The 22,158-nt window shown below is 46.3% G+C and overlaps 1 protein-coding gene across 1 annotated transcript in view; it reads left to right on the top strand.

Annotated features, from left to right (window-relative positions):
* Positions 1 to 6,254: 6,254 nt before the first annotated feature.
* The window catches only part of ARHGAP36 (Rho GTPase activating protein 36), a 30,737-nt gene continuing 14,833 nt past the window's right edge, over positions 6,255 to 22,158 (top strand). The window contains exon 1 of the mRNA XM_035288704.3: positions 6,255 to 6,352. Within this exon, the coding sequence (XP_035144595.1) occupies positions 6,295 to 6,352 (58 nt within the window). The 5' untranslated portion in view covers positions 6,255 to 6,294. The remainder of the gene's footprint in view (positions 6,353 to 22,158) is intronic.

Genomic DNA, 22,158 nt, shown 5'->3' on the forward strand with positions numbered 1-22,158 from the left:
CTCTCTCTCTCTATTTATTTTATATGTATCTATATATACTTGAAAGCATGTTGCAGATATCACGACATGATCTCTCTCTTGTTCTCTCTGTATGTAGAACAAGAGGGAGATCATGTCGTGATATCTGCAATAAATATATATATATATATATATATATATATATATATATATATATATATATAGAGAGAGAGAGAGAGAGAGAGAGAGAGAGAAACATTGAAAATACGTTGCAGATATCATAACATTTCATTCCTAAATACTCAGAACACATCTCCTAAGAATGAAGTTTTCTTAGCTGGGGAGATTCTTAGGCTTTCTAAGACTTTGGAATTCTCAGCAAGGTGAAAGTCTCCAGGTTTTAGAGTCCAAGGGAAGGGTCAAGAGACATACAATGGTCTAAAGAACAGATTTTAGGCTGGATATGGGTAGTGTGCAAGGAAGCCATGCACAAAAGAAGGAAGCCCAAAAAGTGGTTCAAGAACAGTTTTCAAACAAACAAAAAAGGCAGTGACTTTGGGCAAGTCACTCCCCTTCCTCAAACTTCAGTTTCTTCCTCTATAAAATGAAGGTTGTGCTAATCTGTCCTGCCAACCTCCCAAAGCTGTATGCAATTCGGGTTAAAAATATATATAAGAGTGAGTTGGGAGCAGCTACCCTTATACATATAAGGGCAAGTGCTTTGCAGAGATGAACTTCAGAGGTAGTAAAGCCTAGGAGTCTATGGTAACACACAGAAGTGGATGGTCCCCCTGTTGAGCCCCTAAACTCTTGTTACTGGAAGCCACAGAATTTTCATCTAGAATGGAAATATCAGTGGCTTGCCTCTCTTGTAGTTTTTCAAAGGCATAAACACACAACTGAGTTTTTTTTTCTAGTTCTTTTTTCAGATAACTCCATGTTCTTATTGATTGTGGCACAAAACTAAAAGAAAACCTCCTCGTGTTTTTTGTTCTTTGTGACTTTTTTTTCTGTACCCCCCTTATTTCCCATTGTGTTCCCTGCCCCACCCTGTCGAGACTTCTGGAGTTGGAAAATTCTCTCATCCTGCCTCCCCCTAGCTCAAAGAGCAAAATGCTTTACAAAATTAAGTGAGCATTTGGGATTTTTAACTTGATTTTATCTTTTCATTCAACCAGAGGGGTATGTGTGTGGGAGATGCACTTGTCAACTAAAAGCAATTTCTCTGCCTCCTTGGGGACTGAAGTGTAATCGTTGCTCTGTCTTTCTGGTGTCAGGATGAAACTTACATTTTCCTGAGTGGTGTCAGCACACTGACAGACAGCTCCTGGGATCTAGCAAGGAGTACTGGAAAAAAAATGGGCAGGGGGCGAGAGATGTGGAGGCTGGTATCGGCTCGTCTCTCCTCCCCTGGGTGACTTTGGGCTAGTCACTTACTTTGCTTCACTTTTCTAAATCTTAAAAAATGGGAATAATTCTCTCCCATTTCTACCTCAAAAAGATGTTGCCAGGACTTTGTCAGGTTTCTGTGATATGAAAATGTTTAGAATTAATAGAGCTTTGGGAAAAAAGTGCTATGGAAGCAATGTACCCCTAGAAATGCTGTTAAGTAGCTGGAAAGGAACTTCAAGATTTCTCTGTATAACCCCATTTGAGAAATGAGGAAACGGAGGCCCTTCTGATGTTCAAAGTGGTCCCCCAAAGTCCCCCATGATTTCACTGACATGTTCACCATTTGCCCAGCTAAGTCTTTCACAAATAGAAAATCAAGGAGGCAGAGTCTTGAGGTCCTGGGGCTCGAAAACCCCTTTAGAGAGCAAATATGGTCCCTGTGCACTCTGTGTGGGCCTTCTGATAGGACTTCTCAAAAGGAGATGCTGGAAGGCGAGGTGCTAATCTGCCAATTCCTTCATGGGCCCGGAGATAAGTACTTTGTTATCTCACTCCTGAAAATGCATAGACCTTCCTAACAATCTGTAGAGCAGGGGAGTCCAATTTTTTGGCTTCCCTGGGCCACATTGGAAGAATTGTTGGGCCATACATAAAGTACACTAAGACTAATGATAGCTGATGAGGTAAAACCAATGGCAAAAGAATCTTATAATGTTTTAAGAAAGTTTACAAATTTGTGTTGGGCTGCATTCAAAGCTGTCCTGGGTCTCATGTGGCCCGCAGGGCTGTGGGTTGGACAAGCCCGTTGTAGAGGGAGGTGGGTGGCAGGACTGAGATTCCCATTTCATAGAGGAGGAGCCTGAGGCTTATGTTGGGAAGCAGACATACATTCACCCAGCCAGTCAGCCAGTAAGTCCAACCTCACTCTTGGTATTTTAACTACCCTTTCGACTGTGCTCTCTTGCCTGATGCAAGAAACCTAACAAGTAGAAAGTTCAAATGAAATAACCAGACTGGGAAGTGCTATATAGACATACACACAAGAATTCTTAGAAAATCCAAATGAATGACGTGTATGGAGTATGTTCATTTTGAATACACCTGGAAACCCTATGAGGAGTCAAGTTTCAAAGTTTGGTCAATTTTCCATGCTACACATTTCCTCATACACCCAAAAGAAGTAGAGTAGGTTTAAAGTGATCAGTTTCCCCATTTGGTCGCCCCAGTGTTTCTTGTGGCTAGGGTGCCGCAGAATTCCTTGAGGAAATGTAAGAGGAAAGAAAGACTTCTTTCCTCTACATTAGAGTTTCTCTAACCTTAGTAGGCATAAAAGTCCCCATGGAAGGCCTGTTACAAATACAATTTTCTAGTCCCCATGCCCAGAAATTCTTGTTTAGCAGGACTGGCAGCAGGGACCTGCATTGTTATATGATACTTCAAGTGATTCTGATGCATCTGGTCTAATGGACCGTACTTTGGGAAACATTGATCCACAACAAGGTTTAAGGGCCTTTAATTCTTAGAGTCCCATTTAATTAGCAATTATATGCCTGGGTGCCAAGCACTTTTGGGCTTCAGAAAAAAGGTTAAGAAGGTCCAAAGCCCATCTTCTGAAAGTCAGCAAGCCCCCAGAATCACTTTATCATTGTGGCTAAAGATCTCTGGGAAGACAGTGACCCAAGCTAGGAACAGGATGTTTGGCTCTTCATTGGAATTACAATAGGAAATGCTTAAGAAGCAGCAAGCTGTAGAGCTCTAGGTCTTCACTGTCAGGACAAAGGTGTCCTATGTGTCCCTTGTGAGCACATACTGTAGGATGAGGGATTACAGGTCCAGGCTAGCAGGTTCCTGGCTGCTCTATGGGGGCACTTGTTACGTGCCCCTGCACAGGAAGGGAATTCTGCATTTTACTCACAGGCCAACTTTCTCAGCCTTTTCTGGGTCACCAAGACCAGCCTAAGTGCCCTGTGCCACTAGCACAGTGCCAACCTAAAGGCCTCAGTCATTCCCCTATCTAGCCTAGTCCTTGATTCAGCAGAGACAAAGCTGTAGTTTTTTTTCTAAGTAGGATTTTCTAACTCCAGAAGATAATATATGTTTATTAAAGAAAAATTGGAGAATACTAAGATATGAAAATAATGAAACAGTTAAAAATTGCCCATAATTGTATTACCTAAATACAATCATGACTAAGATTCTGGTGTGTTTCCTTTTAGCCTTTTTTTCTGTATATAAGCTTATTATTTATTTGCACTGTTTATATTACAGTGTTTACACATTTTGCATCCTGCCTTTTTTCAAAGTATCATAAGCGTATTTTCAGATTATCATATAAGCTTCTAAATTATACGCTTAAAAATAATTGCATAATAATTCATTGAATGAATCAACATTATTTGCATAGCTCAATATTTGGCACCTAGAGGACATTTGGTAAATATTTGTTGTATGAATTAATAAATTGATGGATGAATGCATTTCCCTATTATGTCTATTATGTCCTTCTACCCCAGAACATTTAGTTAAGGATAAAGGAAGGTAACAAAAGGAGGGTAACACTAAGTAATTAAGTGGCAGAATAGGCAGGTCAAAGAAAAGGGACAGGGCCGAACTGCTAACTTTGTTACTAAATCAATTTTTTTAAAGAATTCTGATCTCTGTATTTCCTCTTCTCTTTTTTCCCAAAAGAGTAGACGCTTTGTCTACCTGGAGCTTTTTCATAGCTATTAATATCCCCATTTTACAGGAAACCAAGCTTCAGAGGGATTAAATAACCCTCCCAAGATTACATGGCTAAAACATAACAGAATTGCACTTCTAATCTGGGTTTGTGAGTTTCTGTAGCTTTGTTCCTTTATTACATTACACCTCTTGAGAAAAAAGGCAACAAAGAAGGATAGCTGTCATGGGTTTGTACCTCATGTAGAGCTGCCCTGGAAGCAGAGTGCTTTCTGTTTCTGAGGATCCTTGGTTTGGACCAGGCAGGCAGATTTTGTGCCATGAGGGAGCCCCAAAACAGCTCATTCCATTAAAAAAAAAAAGGAACCCATTGAGACCATTTCAAAAGCTGGTGCTGGATAAGCTCATGGGAAGAGGTTAGGCTGAGATTTCAATATCCAGGGCCTGAAACTGGACATTTCTAGATGTCAGGCTTGTTTGGCTTGGTTGACTAAGCATTCGTAAAGCAGAAATTGGTAAAGGAGCAGGTCTGGTAAGTGTTTGTTGTCTGTGATTGCTTTTAGAAAACAGGGAAAATTGGAAATGATTTAGAAATTGGTACAAAGGCAGAGAGGTGCCATGTTTCTCAGAAAGAACGGAAAATGAGTGAAAGGCCTTTAAACTCTGAGGATAGCTCTGCTTCGCTAAGAATTGTACGGCAAAGTACAGGCAATTTTTCCATTTTATGCACCCTTTTTGCAGCATTAATGCTAATATCAGTGGTTAGCAAAGCAAATATAATAACTGCTCTCCCCAACGGACCCCGTGATTGAGGCTTCCACTCCTCTTGCCTGCAATTGAGCTGTTAGAAGATTTTCCATATTTCTTTCTACCTCCTCAGTAGCATTTTGATCGACAGAGCCCCATTCTCCCAGTGGCGCAAAACAAGGCACAGAGTCACGTCTGAACAGCTACCAATGGCGAATTGGGAGAGAAATTAATGTGGGTCCCTGAGTTTGAAGTAAAAAGGAATTTCGTTAAGAAGCCCTTCCTGCCCAATGTGGTCCATTTCTGGTGGGTGATTCTACCCCAGGATTTGGAAGGCAGGGCTGTTTTAACACCATCAGGGGTCCCAAACACTGAACCCATTGTGGCTTGTGCCCTCATATGTATTTAAAATGTAAAAATACAAAGCCATAAAAGAAGTCTAAGAAAATCCAGCACAGTACCACCCCCCCCCATTGAAATATCAAATATCGGATTCTTTCTAAAAATAAATGTTGGTCCCCCTCCTATATCAGTGCCCCAAGCAAAACCATTGGCAGTGGAATCTGTAAGTCGGCAGCAACTGGGGACACCCCACATTTATGCTTACTTGACACTGGGTTCTTTTATCTCAGTTGATGATCAACCCCCTCCATACAAAGGTTCCCAGGCAGGAGAGCATCTCCCTCTTCCCTGCAGAATTCCCAGGTCAAGGGAAATAAGATTACTCTCAGATACCAGTCTTCTTGAGGGGGCAAAAATCATTTTTCCTTCTCACTTTCCTGGTCCTCTAGAACGGAGCAGTGGTTTAAATCAGACTTGGAGCTACTCGGGGCTGAGGCGATGCCTGCCCTAAGGGAGGGTTTAGGGGTGGGCCTGGGAGGGTCCCCAAGGCTGAGACAGCACCTCCCCTTTAGATTCAGATATCCTGGGACACACACTGCTTCCCGTTTAGACTAGGCCTCTTGAGGGCTGAGATAACTCTCCGCTAAACCGTGGAGTTTTCTAGAGCCTGGGATACAGTCTCGCCCTCAGAGCTGAGGCTCCCTGGGACAGGTGCGCAACCTCGCCTTCAAATTCCAGCCTTTGGGGAAAGGCCTGCTTTTGTGTGCCGGATCAAGGGCGCCTGGGGTGGGGGTGGGGGACGGGAACCTTCCTTCCCTCTCAGATTTGGGGCTCACCAGGGCTGAGATGGCGTCTCCCCTCAGACTCTGGGCTCCCTAGGGTAGGGGCAGGGTCCCGCCCTCAGAGTCAGAGCTTCCAGGACAGGAGCTGTGAGTCTTGGCCTCCCTTCGCGTGGGGCAAGGGGTTGCGGACCAGCGGCCTCTCTTCTGGCGGGGAGGGGGGGTTCCCCTGAGGCCCTGTCCCCTTCGTGACATGCTCGAGGTATCCGGTGACCAAGACACTCTTAGCTGGGTGCAGGGTGCGGCTCAGGGCGTGGTCACCGGGGGCTACTTAGGGCGGCCGGTGCGGGACACGACGCGAAGGTTAACGCGAGCTGCCGGGCACTCAGCGCGGGTCATGGCGTGGATACTGGACTGCCTTTTCGCCTCGGCCTTTGAGCCCCGCCCCCGTCGTGGTGAGTGGGGCCCACCGAGTCGGGGGGCTGGGGTGCTCGGCCCGGGGCCGCCGGCGGCTGCAGCCTCGGCTGGGCGCCCTGGAGCTTGGCTGGTCGCCCCCTTGCCTCGCTTCCTGCTGGCTTTTTAGCTAATTGTTCCTGGCTCAAGGGACTGCCCCGTCGAGGCCCCGCATAAATCACCAGCTTTGCCGGGAACCGCGAGCAATCGCGCTAATGGCTCGGCGGGACGCGGGACGAGCGCGGGGGCGGAGTCGCTGGCTCAGCCACCTGCTGGGACTGCCAGATCTTTGGGGCCAGACGCCGCAGGAGCGGCATCCCGCAAGTCAAGGACCCTAAAGGCCCAAGATGAATGTCCCTGACGGGGCAAGCCAGGGCTTCAGGGACCCTGAAGGAGGTGGGGGGTTCATTTTGCTTTGAAGTTTGTCCCTTTGTCTCAATCTCAAACACAGAATATCAGCAATGGGCCCCTTAGAGTCGTCGAATTTAACCTCTTCGTTTAGGAGATGATGACACCGAAGATGGGAAAAGCCTGCCCAAGGTCACCCAACAGGTTGGCAGCTTATCTGGGTTAGCTTAGGCTCTGCCAGCTGCCCACTGCCCCAGACTGCCCAGTGGTGGACACCTGGGTTCTTTAGTCAGATTCTTTCCTTGGGTACTTGAGATCAGTGCTTGGTTCCCCTATTTCTATGGAATTGAGGACATAAGTGTGCAAAGATCACAGCACCGGCGTATGTGGGTCACATTTCACCCCTTTTCTAGAACTGCTTCTACAAAGTACATTTTGACAATGGATTATATTTTCGTCCTTCAAGTTTCAGGAGACTGGTATTTTCTTTTTGACATACCCCAGGACCCCCACCCACACTGTCCTTCACTCCCCCTTGATAAGCCCTACCCCCTTCAGGCTGCCACCTGCCCCCATGGCCACCTGTTTTTCCATAGTCTCCACCTCCAGTATCTATATTGGTGAGAGTGCGTCATTGGGCACCAGCCATAGACCAAACCTGGGGTTGTCTCCTCTTTCCTCTGCCCCCTCACAGGCCAGGGAGGGGAGGCAGGGAGAGGAGGAGCCTCAGAAACTTAATTCAGCAGAGACCTGTTTTTAGTTCTTGCCAGCCCCAACGCCCTGCTGAGAACCATCCCAGGAGTTTGACCTCCTGCTAACAGACTACAGCATATTAGCCAGTTCAAGTACAGCTCTGGCCAGCAGCAAGATCTCTGAGGAAGAAAAAGATCTGCATATACACAGAGTTTAGTTTTTTCTTTTGCATATTTTTAAGGTTTATATGATCCTGGTGAATCAAAAACATAAGGGAGTTTTATAAGATGTCTTTTGAGGCCTTACTGCTCTAACACACTACCCTGAAAAAGGGGGTGGGGTGAACCATTTCATGCTAGCTTGGACTAGAAGGTTGTCATGTGACTCCAATGAGATCAAGGACATGAAGGCTTCTTTATGAATAAACACATGGGAGGGAGCCCATATTACACCAGGAAGCCCAATCCCATCTAAAAACAGCAATGTCTATTAGAATTAGAAGGCTTTTCCTTAAACTGAAACCAAATCTCGCTCCTAGTCACTTCTGCCTTCTGGCCCTGGCATTGACTTTCATAGTCCTCCTTCCTAAGAAATAGTGCCAGCTCTCCCCATTATCCCACCCCCTACTCACCTTGCTCTTACCTAGGTTAAACTTTCCCAGTGTCTTCATCTGTTTAACATGTGACATAGTTTCAAGGCCCCTATGCACGTCTAGCTGCTTTTCTTTGAACATACTCCAAGTTATAAATGTCCAATGACCAGGCCAAAAGAGGCTTTCCAGCTGTGCCCCTATAAATATAGTCCTGGATGTCTGACTTTCCCTATTTTGAAAGCCTATACCACACCCAAGGTACATACATTAGTAGTCATAAGCACACCCATAACATACACATTATCACACCTATGCACGCCCACGTACAAAGCCATGAACACACACACACGCTTCACATGCATCACATACTTTCCACAAACGACACAATATACTCACATCACTCGTATATGCACCATTCACAAATCCCATGCACAACCACACAGTTTACACAAAGACTTTATTTACATTGAATTACTTTCAACTAAAGCTACTCTTTTTCCTTAAGTAAACCCAAGTTCTTTTTGGAGTCTCTATTCTGTATTTGGTGTTTGAACTCAAGTGTAAGACCTTCTATTTGCTGCTGCATTTCTAGTCTGGTGGGACCTGTCTTCCGACACACTCCTGCAGCACACCACTGCCTACATCAGCTCTGTTACTCATACAACAGCAACTGATATATGTGAAGTACTTCTCAAATGCTGGGCCCTTAGGCTCAGTTCATTACGGGTATGATCTCACTTAAGTCACAGGGCATCACTCTGAAATAAATAATCTTTGGGTAGTTTTTTGACTGGGCAAGAGCTCACTTCATTGCACTCTCCCTGAGAAATGTTGAACAACGTGAAGCGTAACTTTATGGGTAACTATTGATATTCTATGGGGCTATACTTGCCTTGATGCCTCCCTTCTAATGTCTTTCAGAACTCTTCAGGAGTTAGAGATGGGGTTGGGGGAGGAAGCTCTCTGCTGACTGGGCAGAATTGGGGCAGTATCTAAATGTTCCTTCACCTCTGTTCTCTTTGCTAAAGAGATGGTATGTCACAGCAATTTTTTTTGAGGGGCGGGTTTATTTTGTCTTCATTAGAATATCATCACTCTTTTGTTGATGTTTGCTATTTTTTTGGCTCAACTCTTTTTTAAAATTTTACTTTAAGTTCTGGGATGCATGTGCAGAATGTGCACGCTTGTTACATAGGCATACATGTGCCGTGGTGGTTTGCATGACTGCAATTTTTTGAAGGTGACAATGGGCAATGGGCAACCATATGATGGTACTTGGGAGAGGCATCATTAAGGTCTGGGAGGAATGGGGGCCCAGAAAGGCCTTCTTTCCCAGGGAAAGAGACAGCACAATTGACCCACTTGAAATTCTCTTCCCAGTTCACTCTTGGCATTGGATTTGGCCTCAAACAATTGGACTTCTGTAAAGCAGCCAAAGCTCTAAAGCTGACGGGACCCTGGGGCCCACTTTACATACAAATTTGATCTTTTCTTGGAGATGGGACCGAATTGATTTGCTGAGGCCAGGCCTGGTTGTGCTGCAGCAGAATCAGTTTCCAGAGCTGGGGCGTGACTGTCAATGAGACACCCCATTCCCTAGGTCAGTTGTCAGATAAGCACCTCCATTCACCAATGGCAGGACTTCCCCAGATTTCTTTATTACTTGTTTGTACCTCAGAAGACATTTCTCCCTAGGAAAAAAAACGTGATGCTCTAGAGCTTAGCCCACACTTTACCCATCTTGAGGGTGAAATACAGAATCTGTGTGATGAAAATCAGCAGAAAATAATACTTTTGCAAATGTATCTCAGGCTTCAGCAGTAGAGTTGACATTTATCAAGCTTAAATATCAAGTGGCGGAAAGCATTGGAGCATTGATAGAGCAAGACACCAGGTCCCTGAGGGTGATTACGGCAATGATGAAAGTAACATCATTCCTTTTTGTTTTCACGCTTACCTACTATGACAACCTAAATGTCCAACAACAGTGGAATGGTTAAATAAATCATATGACATATCCCCTTATTAGATTCGTAGAAATGGGTTTTGTGAAGAATATGTAATAACATGGAAAATGGTATGATTGTAACTGTCAAGTATGCATTTTTGAAAGAGTAGAAAAAAATTTGACAGTAAGATAAAGTTAGAATCTATTAAGGTGGTGGAATAATAGTTATTTTTCTCTCTGTTTTCTACAGTCAATTAAGTTTTTTCTTAAATTACTGTTATAATTTAAAAAGGCATAAAAAGGCAAACTTAGGACTTGTGATATGCAAATAGTCTATACAGTGATCTAGAATCCCACTATACATAGTCTAAGGACATTTTTTCCTTTAAATTTTAGTTTAAACGTAATGACTAGATGAGGCCAGCCAAACGTGATCTTCCCAATGATCATGAAATTTCCACTAACTCTGAGTGGGAAGAAGCACAGCTGGTTTGAATCCCATGCAAGCTCTTATAAGGTTGCTGTGAGAGAGTTACTTAGCTTCTCTTAAAATGACATAATAATGTCTATATTTTGAGGATGTAAATAAAAATAATAGTTATTATTACTGCTGTTGTAGATCTCATTACATTAAATGCTCGGTTATCAAAAGAAGGTTTTTTTCCAAATATTTACTATTTGTAAATACCAGTCACTTTACATAAACTATCTCTAACCGTAACAACTCTCTGAGGTTAGTATTATTTTCTCTATTTTAAGGACAAAAGCCCAGAGAAGTTTAATAACTTGCTCACTGTCACACAGTGGCTAAGCAAGGACTACAATCCTTTTTGATCTGACTTCAAAGCTTGAGTGAAATTAAAAGAGAGAAATATTTGCAAAGCTTCTGTGCTGACATATGGCAGGCATTTACTAGGTGGTCAACATGATGTTGGTGATCTTTTCCCCAGGACCCAGATGCTGGTCTTTGACTTATTTAATTATCTGTAAATCTTTTTCTGTGAAAAAGAATTTCAACTGAAAGATGCAATACACACACACCACCTGTGTTCTCATTGATGGGGCTCTGAGTCACTAGGAAACGATTTCTATTTCCTTCTGGAAGTATCATTTGTTCTCACATGTATCAGCAGAAGTAGGTAGATGGCATGTTTGATGAGCCTTGGCAGCTACTGTCACGTCTCAGATACATTTCTCAAGAAACCATGAGCCTTCCTTGGGATGGGCACCCAATACTCAGCAGCCAGTAGGTCCGTGTTTATTAAGGAAACTCGCTAAGTGTTGTGGGCATATCTGGAACCCCTGCTCTAACTATTATCTATCTGATATGGCTGACACCTAATTGTTACCCCTCCTATTTCCCTTCTCAAAGCTGAGGCTCCAGGACTTCCGTAGAAGCAGACAGGGGGAGGAGCTGGAGAAATTTTTCAAATTTCTTAAATCCTCAGAGGGACTCACTTTCAAGACGGAATCTGACATCAGTGAGGGTAGTATGCAGGATAAAGAGAAGGGGTGAAGGAGAGGGAGGAGTTGAAGGCACCTTCCAGAGTCTGGGAACATTTAAGGGAGGACCTGTCAGAGCTTTTCCTGCCACAAATCTCAATACTTCTCTACTCTGTAGTCTCTTTATTCCTCCCTAGAATTATATCCACCACCACCACCCCGCCCCCGCCCCCAATTTCTTGATCTTCCTCCACCACTCCCTGCTTAAATGTAGCTTTAGCTTGCAGTGACTTGCTTTTGTCTCTAGAGGGAGGCAAAAGCACCAGGGAGGAAGGGGTTCAGATTCGGGTCTTCTTCCACTTCACTAGTTTTGGCAAAGGGTAGAATTTATTTTCCTTTAGTTGGGAACAAATGAATAAAAACTAATCAGAGATGTATTTCGGGTGCTGTATAGCATATCTCAGAGAACCATCATATCTGTCTCCATCATCCCATCTACCCCTCAACATAGGTGGCTGCTAGAAACTGGATGGCCTTAGGCACTATTATTTCTAGAGTGAAAGTGAGGGAAAAACAAATTAGGAGTCATAGGGCAATCTTAGGAAATAGTCATGCTCTTATTTTCTGGAGCATAATGGCACATATTTAGGAGACACGTTGGGGCTGGGTCAGCAATTGGGGAAGAGGAAAGTCCGGACAGTGAGCAGAAAGTTTGAAACTTTCCCGTCTGGAGTATTACATCTGAAACCTTGGTCTCATTAACACTGCGAGGAGAAACTGCAGAGTGAGAATTGGACTTAAGGTCCAATTCTTCCGGGGCTGCATTAGGCTGATCAAAAATCCTCCTAAAAGAAGAGGGACTATTTCAAAAGTGTCAGACAAGCCAGTAATGAGGAAAACTGGCAGTTTAGTCCGTTGGCTCCACTCCCTGAACACAATGGTCGAGACTCTGGGCTACATGAGAAGGAAAAAAAAAAAAAATGCAGAAGGGAATTAACTAACCTTTTCTTAAGCATTTACTGTATCTGTTAAGCACTCGGCTGGTGTTTTCTACGGTTTACCTCCTTTAGTCATCTAAGCAATTCTAGGCAGATGTTAACATCTCCATTTTACAGCTGTGGATACTGAGCCTCAGAGACATGAAGTAACCTTCCCAAGATCACATAGCAAGTAAGTGCTCGAGCTGGGCTACCAGCACAAAGCTGTCTCATTCCGAAGCCTGTGGTCTTTCCCTGACCTTCCCACATGGAAAAAACAAAAGCCTTGAACTTCAAGGGCTTCGTTCTAATGGGGAAACCATGATCTGCCTCTCCCCACAAAAATCCACATTTTGGTGCCCTGCTCCTTCAGATTCTTATTTTTAGAGTGAAATCAAACACATCTCTGTTTATACTGGACAGTAATGGGAGTTATTAAAGCATTTTCTACCTGTACAATTCCCCATATAATCTTCATGTTATGGAAATACATTTCCTGAATTCCAAAGAGAGAGAGAGAGAGACTTACGGTGGTGATTTTAAGCTCCAATGAAAGTGTGTGTGTGTGTGTGTGTGTATGTGTGTGTCTGTGTGTCCATCCCATGGTGGTGGCATGATGGGGTTCTGATAGCCCCTCTTATTGCCCCATTTATATGGGTAGGGGCAGCAGAGATGGATAGCTTTCCATTATGCTAATAGCCCCTGGCCGAGGACTGCATCTTTGAAGCCATAGCCTTGAGCTTTTGGCTTCTTCAGATTCGAAGTTTGTCCTCCATTTCACAGGCAGGAACACTGAGCTGGAGTGAACCAGACAGCCTTCATGAACCCAAGTGGAACTTACACAGCAGGATTTAGATGGGTAGTCTAGTGATGTGTTTATGCACGTCTGTGTATGTGTGTGTGTGCTGCGGATGAGAAGCAGGGACAGAACCTCTGAGGAAGAGAGGCATCACATGAACAGCTGTGAGGAGGTGGAAGTGAAGCCAGTATACTGAGAGGAGAGTGAAGAGGTGTCAGATTGGCTCCACAGCAGCAGGAAAGCTGAGCATCTGAGACCAGATGCTGGGAGATAACAAAGTTTGCCCGAACAGCTTGTTTGGATTTAAGCTTGATGAAACCAACGGGCTTCGGGTGGTCTGTGACTTGCCTAACAGACTGACGTATCTAGGCTCCCTTTTCCCTGCTAAACGGAGACTTTTTTGGCTACATAATGTTTTTGGCAATGCTTTTCCTGCCCACCCAATATGAGGTGCTGACCCTGGCCCAGCTGGGGGGAAGCTTTATGGATGTTCCAACTGCTTTTCATCCATGCACGAGGCTCATTTGTGCCAGATGAAAGGGCACAATAATAACAGTGGCAATTTAAATCGTGCTTCTCACTTTCCCCCCTGAAAAGTGGCAAAGTGACTCACCACTGTTGAATTGTCCCTCTCTATCCACCTCCTGACCTCTTTGCAGCAGTCTAGGCTGGTTCCGTGGGGGCTGAGCTGGGAGCCAGTGCTTCCAGAGGCCCTTTAGCTGTGACTGGGATGACACCACGTCCCCCCATAAATGTGTTCCCCAAAATGCGATGTATTGTTTTAATTTAGATTTCTCAGATGAGGCTGCTTGGAAGGCATTAGAGCAGCATGAGCCCCATTAGGCAAGTGCAGTGCCCCCCAACTCATGAATAATATAAAATGGGGTCCATTCAATAATCTTTTCTGAGGAGAAGGCTTTGTTTGTTTTTCTACATGCAGCTTGGTATGGAGATGCTTGCTCTATTTGAAATTCACCATATACCAACTTCTGGTAGTGATGTTGTAAAAATGGGTCTAGGGGAGCTGTGAAATCATTCTCTTACTCCATCCTGATTCTTCACCTCCATTTCCCTCCATACCCAATTCCCCTGACCCTATGGCTAGAAAATGTTCATTTTCAACCCTTTCTTTCAGCACCAGCCTAAGGAGAGCGCCCAGGACTGGAGCTAGTAGGTGCAGCACATGTGCCTAGAGTAATTACAGATTTTGAGGTATCAACAAAGCAGGTAATTAGGTGGAGAAAGTATCAGCTGTCTGAGAGACAAAGAAAGTAATTATGCTGAGTACTCTTGGTGCTGTCAGTAAATTCAAAGGGAAGATTTGTAAAGAAATGATAATATTTGATAGAAACTTCAATGTCTAGCAGGAATCAGGGGACTTGTAGTAAAGCCACCTGGTATGCAAGAAAGGTTTAGGAAATATGGCAGACTTAAGTTCAAATACCAACTCTGCCTCCTAGAGTCTGTGGGGTCTTGGGGAAATTACTGAACTACTCTGAGCCTGATGTGTGAAGTATAAAAATAGCAATAATCATAGCTCCATCTACCTCACAGGATCATTGTGAGGACCCAAGGAGATAATGCATGTCAGAGCACTTAGCACAATGCCCAGCACACAGTAGGCACCTAACAAATGGCAACATTATTATTATAACTATCCTTAATACAAACCAGGTATTCTCTACAGCTCAGAGTTTAAAAAGAGAGAGAAATTATTGCCGTTATGTATGATCATGTCATGAGAAGTATGAAGGGTGTAAATGTGGTGGCTCAAAGAAGCAAGTCCTCCAATGGGAGGGAAAAGTACAGAAGAGCAAAACAAGTTTTGTGATTCTGGAGTTAGGTTTTTTTAAAAAAATAAGTAGGAGTTTGTCACAAGGCCCAAGGGGAAAGGGCTTCCAGGCAACTGGATCTGCCCACATAAAGCCAAAAAGGTGTGAAACAGCCAGGCCCTGAGCAAATAGTTGGGCTCAGCTGGGCACCAACTGGGATCTCCTGTGCGGGGGAGGGGTGTCAGGTCAGAGACCAGTAATCTTTCCAGTTTACCCCCACCGGCCCCTGTATCGCGCCCTAGGCAGGCGCCCTACCTGGCCAATCACGTGCGGCGCCCTCCTCTTCTTTCCTCTAAGCAGCCAGGTAAATTCACACCCTGCCCCAGCGGGCCTTGCAGACACAAAGGTGGGTGGGCAGGCGAACCCCCACGGTGAAAATCAGACCAGCGGGCACCCCTGATGGGGTCGCAGCCACTACTTCCTTTCTCCTCTCAGTCTAGCCCAACGTCCCTCCCGCCCCCGCCCCCAGCCACACACACGGTCACTGGGGTTCTTTTAGTAACCCTGTACTCTCACACACCACACCCATACACTAACGCGGCAATCTCACTTCAAAACACACACAACCCCTTCATCCAAGCACATAAGCTGACCACATGCGTCCACACCACACGCATGAGAACATCACACCAAAAGACACACACCACACCCTCACATGCGTAAACCTTTGAACACACACCTGAAGTAGACTGACATAGAGGAATCTTGCTCACGAACACATTCACACACTACACACTTCAACAAACACCACCTGTAAACCCACATTGACACACCGCATCTATGCATAAACACACACCACACATATGCATGCAAGCTTCAATGGGCACACACATCCACACACTGCATGCACATATACACTCACCACAGCACGACCACAAACCCCGGCAGGAACAGCACACACCCACCTTCAAACCACACCCACATAAGCCCACTATAATCGTGCAGAAACATACAACCTATAAGCGTACACACACAAACACATGCTGCATGTCAAAGCGCAAACCAAATACACACCACACCAAGCACTCCAGCTAAAACACGCTCCGAGCACACACCCCCCACACCCGGTCACACAACGAATGCACACACAGATCTACTGCACCGGCGCGCGCGCACACACGCTTACATGCATACATACATACACACACTGCCGGCCCCCGCCTTCCCTTTGGGCGGAAGAGAAGGGGGCGCGGAGGAGAGGAGGGAAAAAAGGAGGGGGGATGAGCGAGCGAGGCTGGGAGGGGCACAGGAGCTCTTCTCCTTTTAACCTGGGGTGTTGCCCCCATGTTCCCCATTACCAAGCAAGGGGAGTGAGTGAGTTGGGTCCAAGGAAAATCCAGGCGGAACCCAGGAAAAGGAGAAGGTCTGGGGAATCAGCGAGCGGGCGCGAGGGCTCCGCGGAGACCCTGACTCAGCTCACTGTCGACCCCGCCGGAGGCTCCTCCTCCCCGCACCCTCCCCCTGGCCCTGTCACTGCCTTGACCTCTGCCCCCCTCCGCCACCCCCTCCGCAACCCTCCCCTCTTCAGCCACGCCACGTGCTTCTCTCTCCCCCGACCCCCCCGCAACCCACCCACTGAAGAGAACTGGCGACTGTTACGGGTGGAGAGCTTTATTGGTTTCAAGAAGTAAGGAGTTAAGACTGGCAGGCAAGCTTTTTGCGAAACCTGTTCTAATCTAGCTTGAAGACTTTTTTTAATGGAGAGCTCACTCTTTTGCAAAGAATCACGTTTGTTACGTAAAGGACAATGGCTATTAGACATCGCTGACCCCACGCTGGACACATAGTAGGGCGCTCTAAATGTTCCTCCCTCCCGCTTATGTCAACAAATTTGGCAAAGCTGTCTGCAGCCTAGCACTGGCGAACGACAGCTGTTGGGCAGTCAGTCGCGGAGCTTTTTTTTTAGCCCACTAGCTCTCCTGAGAACACCAGCCTCGGACTGGGCGCCCCCGGCGGCAGGGGGCGATAGAGTCGCTAAAGGTGCTTTGCCCTTCCGGTTCTGGTTGCACAATCCCCGTGAGAATCTCTGGGGTGCCTTCCCGCCATAAGCGGACTACGCGAGTGGTGACGGCGGGGGTCACTCCGGAATGCTCCGCAGCCGGATGACTTTCTGGCTCCTGTCCTCCGCTTGCTTCTTTTCTATGGAGATGGACTGCAGGGGAAAGGGAGATGGACTTCACCCTCCCACTTTCCTGTGGCTCATTATTCTAAGTGTCACGCAAAAATGCCCAGGCTTGAGAGTTCTTTATAGGTTCGAATTCCAGCTCTGCCACTTCTTAGCTAACTCACGTGGCAAGTCGCTGACTTAGGTCGCGAGGTAGTTGTGAGGCTTAGAGGAAGTAACATATGGGAAGTACTTCTTTCGGATAATATACAGAGAATGCCAATTCCCTCCCTCTTTCCCCCACCCTCTTCAAAAATATAAAGATATGAGAGTTTAAAAGAAAGGGGATTCGAGTCTGGGAGGGGGGACATGGCCACAAGCTGACGCCCCCAGACGAGGCCAGAAATGCAAAGGATGGGCAGAAGTTCAGTTAACTTGCAATATGCTGTGTTTAAGAGAAATCCCTGCACCAATGAGTTAGTGATGCCATTCACTGGCCACAAAAGAGTCCAGGTCACAACTCCAACCCTCAGGTTGTGATGAGGCCCTTCTGCCCATCACCTCCCCTCCTTAAAAGGACTTCCTAACTCACCCCACTTGTATTCTTTTCCTTTTTACCAAGATGCCATATTAATATTTTTAAACTTCTTGTGAGCACTCTTCGTGTGCCAGGAGTGTCTCCTGTTACCTTAAGTCCCTCCAGCATCTAGCACTGTGCCAGACACACAGTGTAAGCTCTAGACAGGCACACAGGCAGCAAGAGATGTCCTGGGTGAAATCCCTAGGAAACATTGGGACTTGAGGGTACATGAGGAGTTATCATAAGGAACCTAAAGAGAGGACCCCAGGCACTGCAAGCATGGAGGGCAGTGACTTTGGATAAAGAGTTATTCCATTCCTCCTCAAAGCCCGCACCTCTAAGCCTGTCTGGAAGAGCACCGCTTCACTGTGGCTGAGGCTTCTGCAGTCAATTAAGAAGAAAGCCTCTTTCCTGGAGGGCAGAGGCCCTGGCCAGCGACAGGGTGAGTCACCACCTCAGTTAGGTAGCAGAGGTGGCGCTAAAGTGGCAATAAATCAGTCCAAGATGGCATGAGATTATCTGAGCAATGATCAGAAGGGGGAATGAGGCAGGAGCCTGAACCCTTGAGGCTGGGACTGAGTGATAGAGCATCTATATTCAGATGCATAAAGTCAGCTCCTATTCTGCCTCCCCACTTCCACAACCAAGTCTCCAAGGATAGCACTGGCACTCTCCTGGGGAGGGGAATGTATGAGAGACCTGGGTTCCAATCCTGACTCTGCTAGTTACTATCTGATCTCAGGCAAGTTATTTTCCCCTCTCTGGGCTTCAGTGGCAAGGTAAGTTCTAAGTACTTCACCTACATCATTTCACACATTTTTCTCCATGGTATTATGGAGCACTGATTTCCCTTTTTTGCAGTTGAGAAAACTGAGGCTGAGTGATATTCAGTTATCTACCTTCTCTCTATATCATCTTTGTGTATATATGTTACCAGGCAATTGCTGTAATTCAAGCCTCTTCTAGTATGCCAGTCCTCTGTTTAAATTGGATCCCTATGCACTCAGGTTCAAATAATGTCTCCTATCTGCCCTCAATAACAACCTATCTTGCTAACTACCTGGGTAGGTTTTCCTTTCCTCTCCTGCAACACCCTCTCCCACCTCAACTCAAGTTTTTTTTCCTGGCATATAGGTCTAAAATATCACATTAAAAAGCGAGTGTTACCAGAAAGAAGTACCCCAATGTTTTGTGTTTTATCATAGAGGGTGCTGGTTGCAGGATGCTGCAGTGAGGAAGGGGAGCAGAGCTGCCAGGGCTAGAAGGAGGGGCTGCAGAAAAATCCAAGGAGAGAGAGGAGATGGAGAGATGGAGGGAGGGACAGAGACAGAGAAGAGGGTATGCCAGGGACAAATTGGACCAGCCTCAAACTCCTGCTCCCTCTCTTTCTCGCCCTTTATTGATCTGGTGCTCTAGAATGTATAAAGGAGCAGCACCCAGTCCATTTACAATAGTAGAAGAGGGAGAGATCCTCTCCTCTCCTTCAATGAAAGGGCAAATTGTCCTGAGTATTGAATTGGTACTCCTGTGTTGGGTAAGATTTATTTAATTCTAGGGGAGGGCGAGGGTCTCATCGTGGTAGCAATGATGGTGAGGTGGCACTTACATTGAAAAGAGCGCCACCAGTGCTGCTGCTAAAGCCAGAAGCTCTCTCTCTTTACTGGAGGATAAGTGAAACTTGACACTGGGCTTCTGGATCTCATTTCCAATCCAGGCATCTAAGAACCATGTCTCTGAGCCTTTGGAGAATATATCCGTATGTGCCTGGGCTTCCACAGCATCTCTGCCCTATCTTTTCCCCTCCTTTTTCTTTCTTCTCTCCTTTGCCCAGGCTCTGCTTCCCCATTTTTCCCTCTTGCTGGGCTCGCCCATAGTCTCTTATATTCTTGACACTTCCCTTTCTTCCCCATTTCTGTCCCTCTTTGTTGACAACACTCCCCTTGTGCATTTACTTGGCTCAAGACCCCAAGACAGGAGATAATTCAGTTGGGGTGGGGGTGTAATTGTGTATTTGAAATTCTCCCTCTTAAGAGCTTGTGTTTATAAGCCCATATTGCCCTTGTTGCATCAGACAAGAATATTTAGCTCTTGTAAACTACATATTTTTGCTTGGTTGAATGGTGATTGGTGGGCTGCAGTTGAGAAGAGAGTATTTTTGGAAGAGGTATTAAAAGGTAAGATGGTTTGGGCAGGTGTGAATGGCTTTCTGACTTCTCCTAGTGCCTAGATATGCAAAGAAGACAGTACATTTTACATCCACTGACCTGAATGGCAATGGTCTCTCACTCCCTATACCATAGTAGTGGAGAGGGTGGTGGGAGACCATTGCCATCCAGGTCGGTGGAGGACTTTGTGAAGTCAGCTTCTGTTTTGCTCTTGCTGCTCACTGAACTTGGAACACAATGACCTTTCTATCTCTGAGTTTGACAGACCAGAGGCCCTAGATAAGAAGGGGAAACAAGGAGCAGAAAGAGTGAGGCAAAGAGGGGAAAGAACTATTCCTTGCACAGTCCTTGTGTGCAAAGGGCCAAAAAAAGAATGTCCCCTGCCCCTCAGGGCAGCAGGGAAGCAATGTACTGTGGCAAATTGTGTGCTGAGCTGGGATCCAGGAGTTCTGGATTCATGTTGGCTCTGCCACCAATTAACTGTGTCCTTGGGTAACTTTCTTGACCATCTGAACCTCCATTTCTGCACTTCCTTCACTTGTACTTTGAGGTTGTGTGGCGTGGCCAGGCGAGGGAAGATTCAGAGCTCTCACAGGGAAGGGACCCTTGCGCTGAATCTTGAAGAAAAGCTCTGCTGTGAATAGGGGAGAGAAGATTGTGGGGTACAGTGAGAACCAATGGGAGTAGCCCAAGGAATTCAGCAAACAGGTAATGCGCAAGGCACTGAGCTGGCTGCTGGGTAGAAAATTGGTATGAATCAGCCCCCTCCCCACCGCGCCAAGATTTCCAGAGAGTGGAGGATTCTGAGCGGCACAGCCTAGTGCCGGCAGTGCTTGCAGCTCCTCTCAGCACTAACCGCGGCCGCCCGCCCGACTGCCGAGCAGGTCACGCAGCCTTTTATTCCCTGGCAGGACCAAGAGGCTCGCCAAGAGGTAGTGCAGGGGCAGGGCACCAGTGGCCTGAGTGCAGCCCACTGCGGGGTGAGAGAGGGAGGTGAGGGCACTCAGACTTGGAAGGCCCGACTTGAGGGAGGGAGAGGAGACCTGAGAGTGCGGACCAAGTTGCCCAGGCTTTTGCGTTCATAGTCTCTAACCTAAGAGCACGCAAGAAATATTTAATTTCTCGAATTCTCAGCGGGACAGGCAGCAGAGTGGTTTCTGTGCGCCGCGGGGCTTTGTTTAACTTTACAGGTTCTGCGCTGCCTGGAGCTACCCAGGGACAGGACGCATGCAGCGGTCCCCAACCCAGCCTAAAGGCCGTGCTCTGCAACGCAGTGGTAGCCAGAGACCCAGGGCAACCCCGAGAGGCAGAGGGCGCACAGTCCTGTAGCCTCCTACCCTCACCTCTGTCCCTACCTCAGAGCCAAGGGCACGTAGAGGGACGGGTACTAGGGTGGAGGGTCGGGGTGGAGACAGGCTCAGTCCCCTGCACTCTGGCTCCCAAGGCCCTGGGAGGGGCTGGGAGGGGGGGCTGTCTCTTCAACTGCCAAAGCAGCCGCTTAGCTAACTCCGTGGCCCTGTGTCCCGGAGTTAGCTAAGTCCAGTGGAACAATCAAGGACTTTGCAGACGTGAGAGTTGTATCTCTACAGTGTCCTTAGATAAACAGAATGATAATAAATTATGCCAGTTATGTTTCAGGCTTGGAAACGCTCTCTGACTTGCCCAAGGCCACCCAGCTGCTTAGTAACTGAGGAGGCCTCCTGACTCCTGGTCTAGAGCGTTTTCCGATTGCGTCATAGTCATGAGAGTGGTTCACCTTTGAATGGGGACAGATAGACAGATGGATGGATAGACAGATAGATATTGATTTTTTAAAATACATGCTTATTTGAATGTAGTTTTAAAATACCATTCCTGTGACGAAAACTACAGGGAAAAGCATCTCCCACAGCCCCAGCTCCCTATGACAGCCACTCAGTCAGGAATTTGAAAAAGAAAACTGACAGAAAATTGGATGCTTGTTGGGGAAGATACAATCATAGGAGAATAGAGGGGGGTGGAAGTGGGGGAACAAAGATGGAGGAGAAGCTCTCAGCACCGATTCGGAGAACTTCCTTTTTCTGAAGGTTTCTTTGACATGGCCTCTGTTCAGATGGTTTCTGGGAGTGTCCCAATTAGTCCTTTATTTCTTATGCCCACTCTGTAGAAGCCACAGATGTGGTCTGGAGAGGCAAATGTTGATGATCCTTCTTTTAATTAAGTCTCATTTCCCTTTTTCCCTCTCTTGTAGCGATTACATTGGAGAAAGGAATTGTGTGTGTGTGTGTGTGTGTGTGTGTGTGTGTGCGTGTGTGTGTGTACATGGGTATCTGAGTGGGAATGTGTAT

This window comes from Callithrix jacchus, chromosome X, assembly GCF_049354715.1.
Source record: "Callithrix jacchus isolate 240 chromosome X, calJac240_pri, whole genome shotgun sequence".
NCBI classification, from domain to species: domain Eukaryota; kingdom Metazoa; phylum Chordata; class Mammalia; order Primates; family Cebidae; genus Callithrix; species Callithrix jacchus.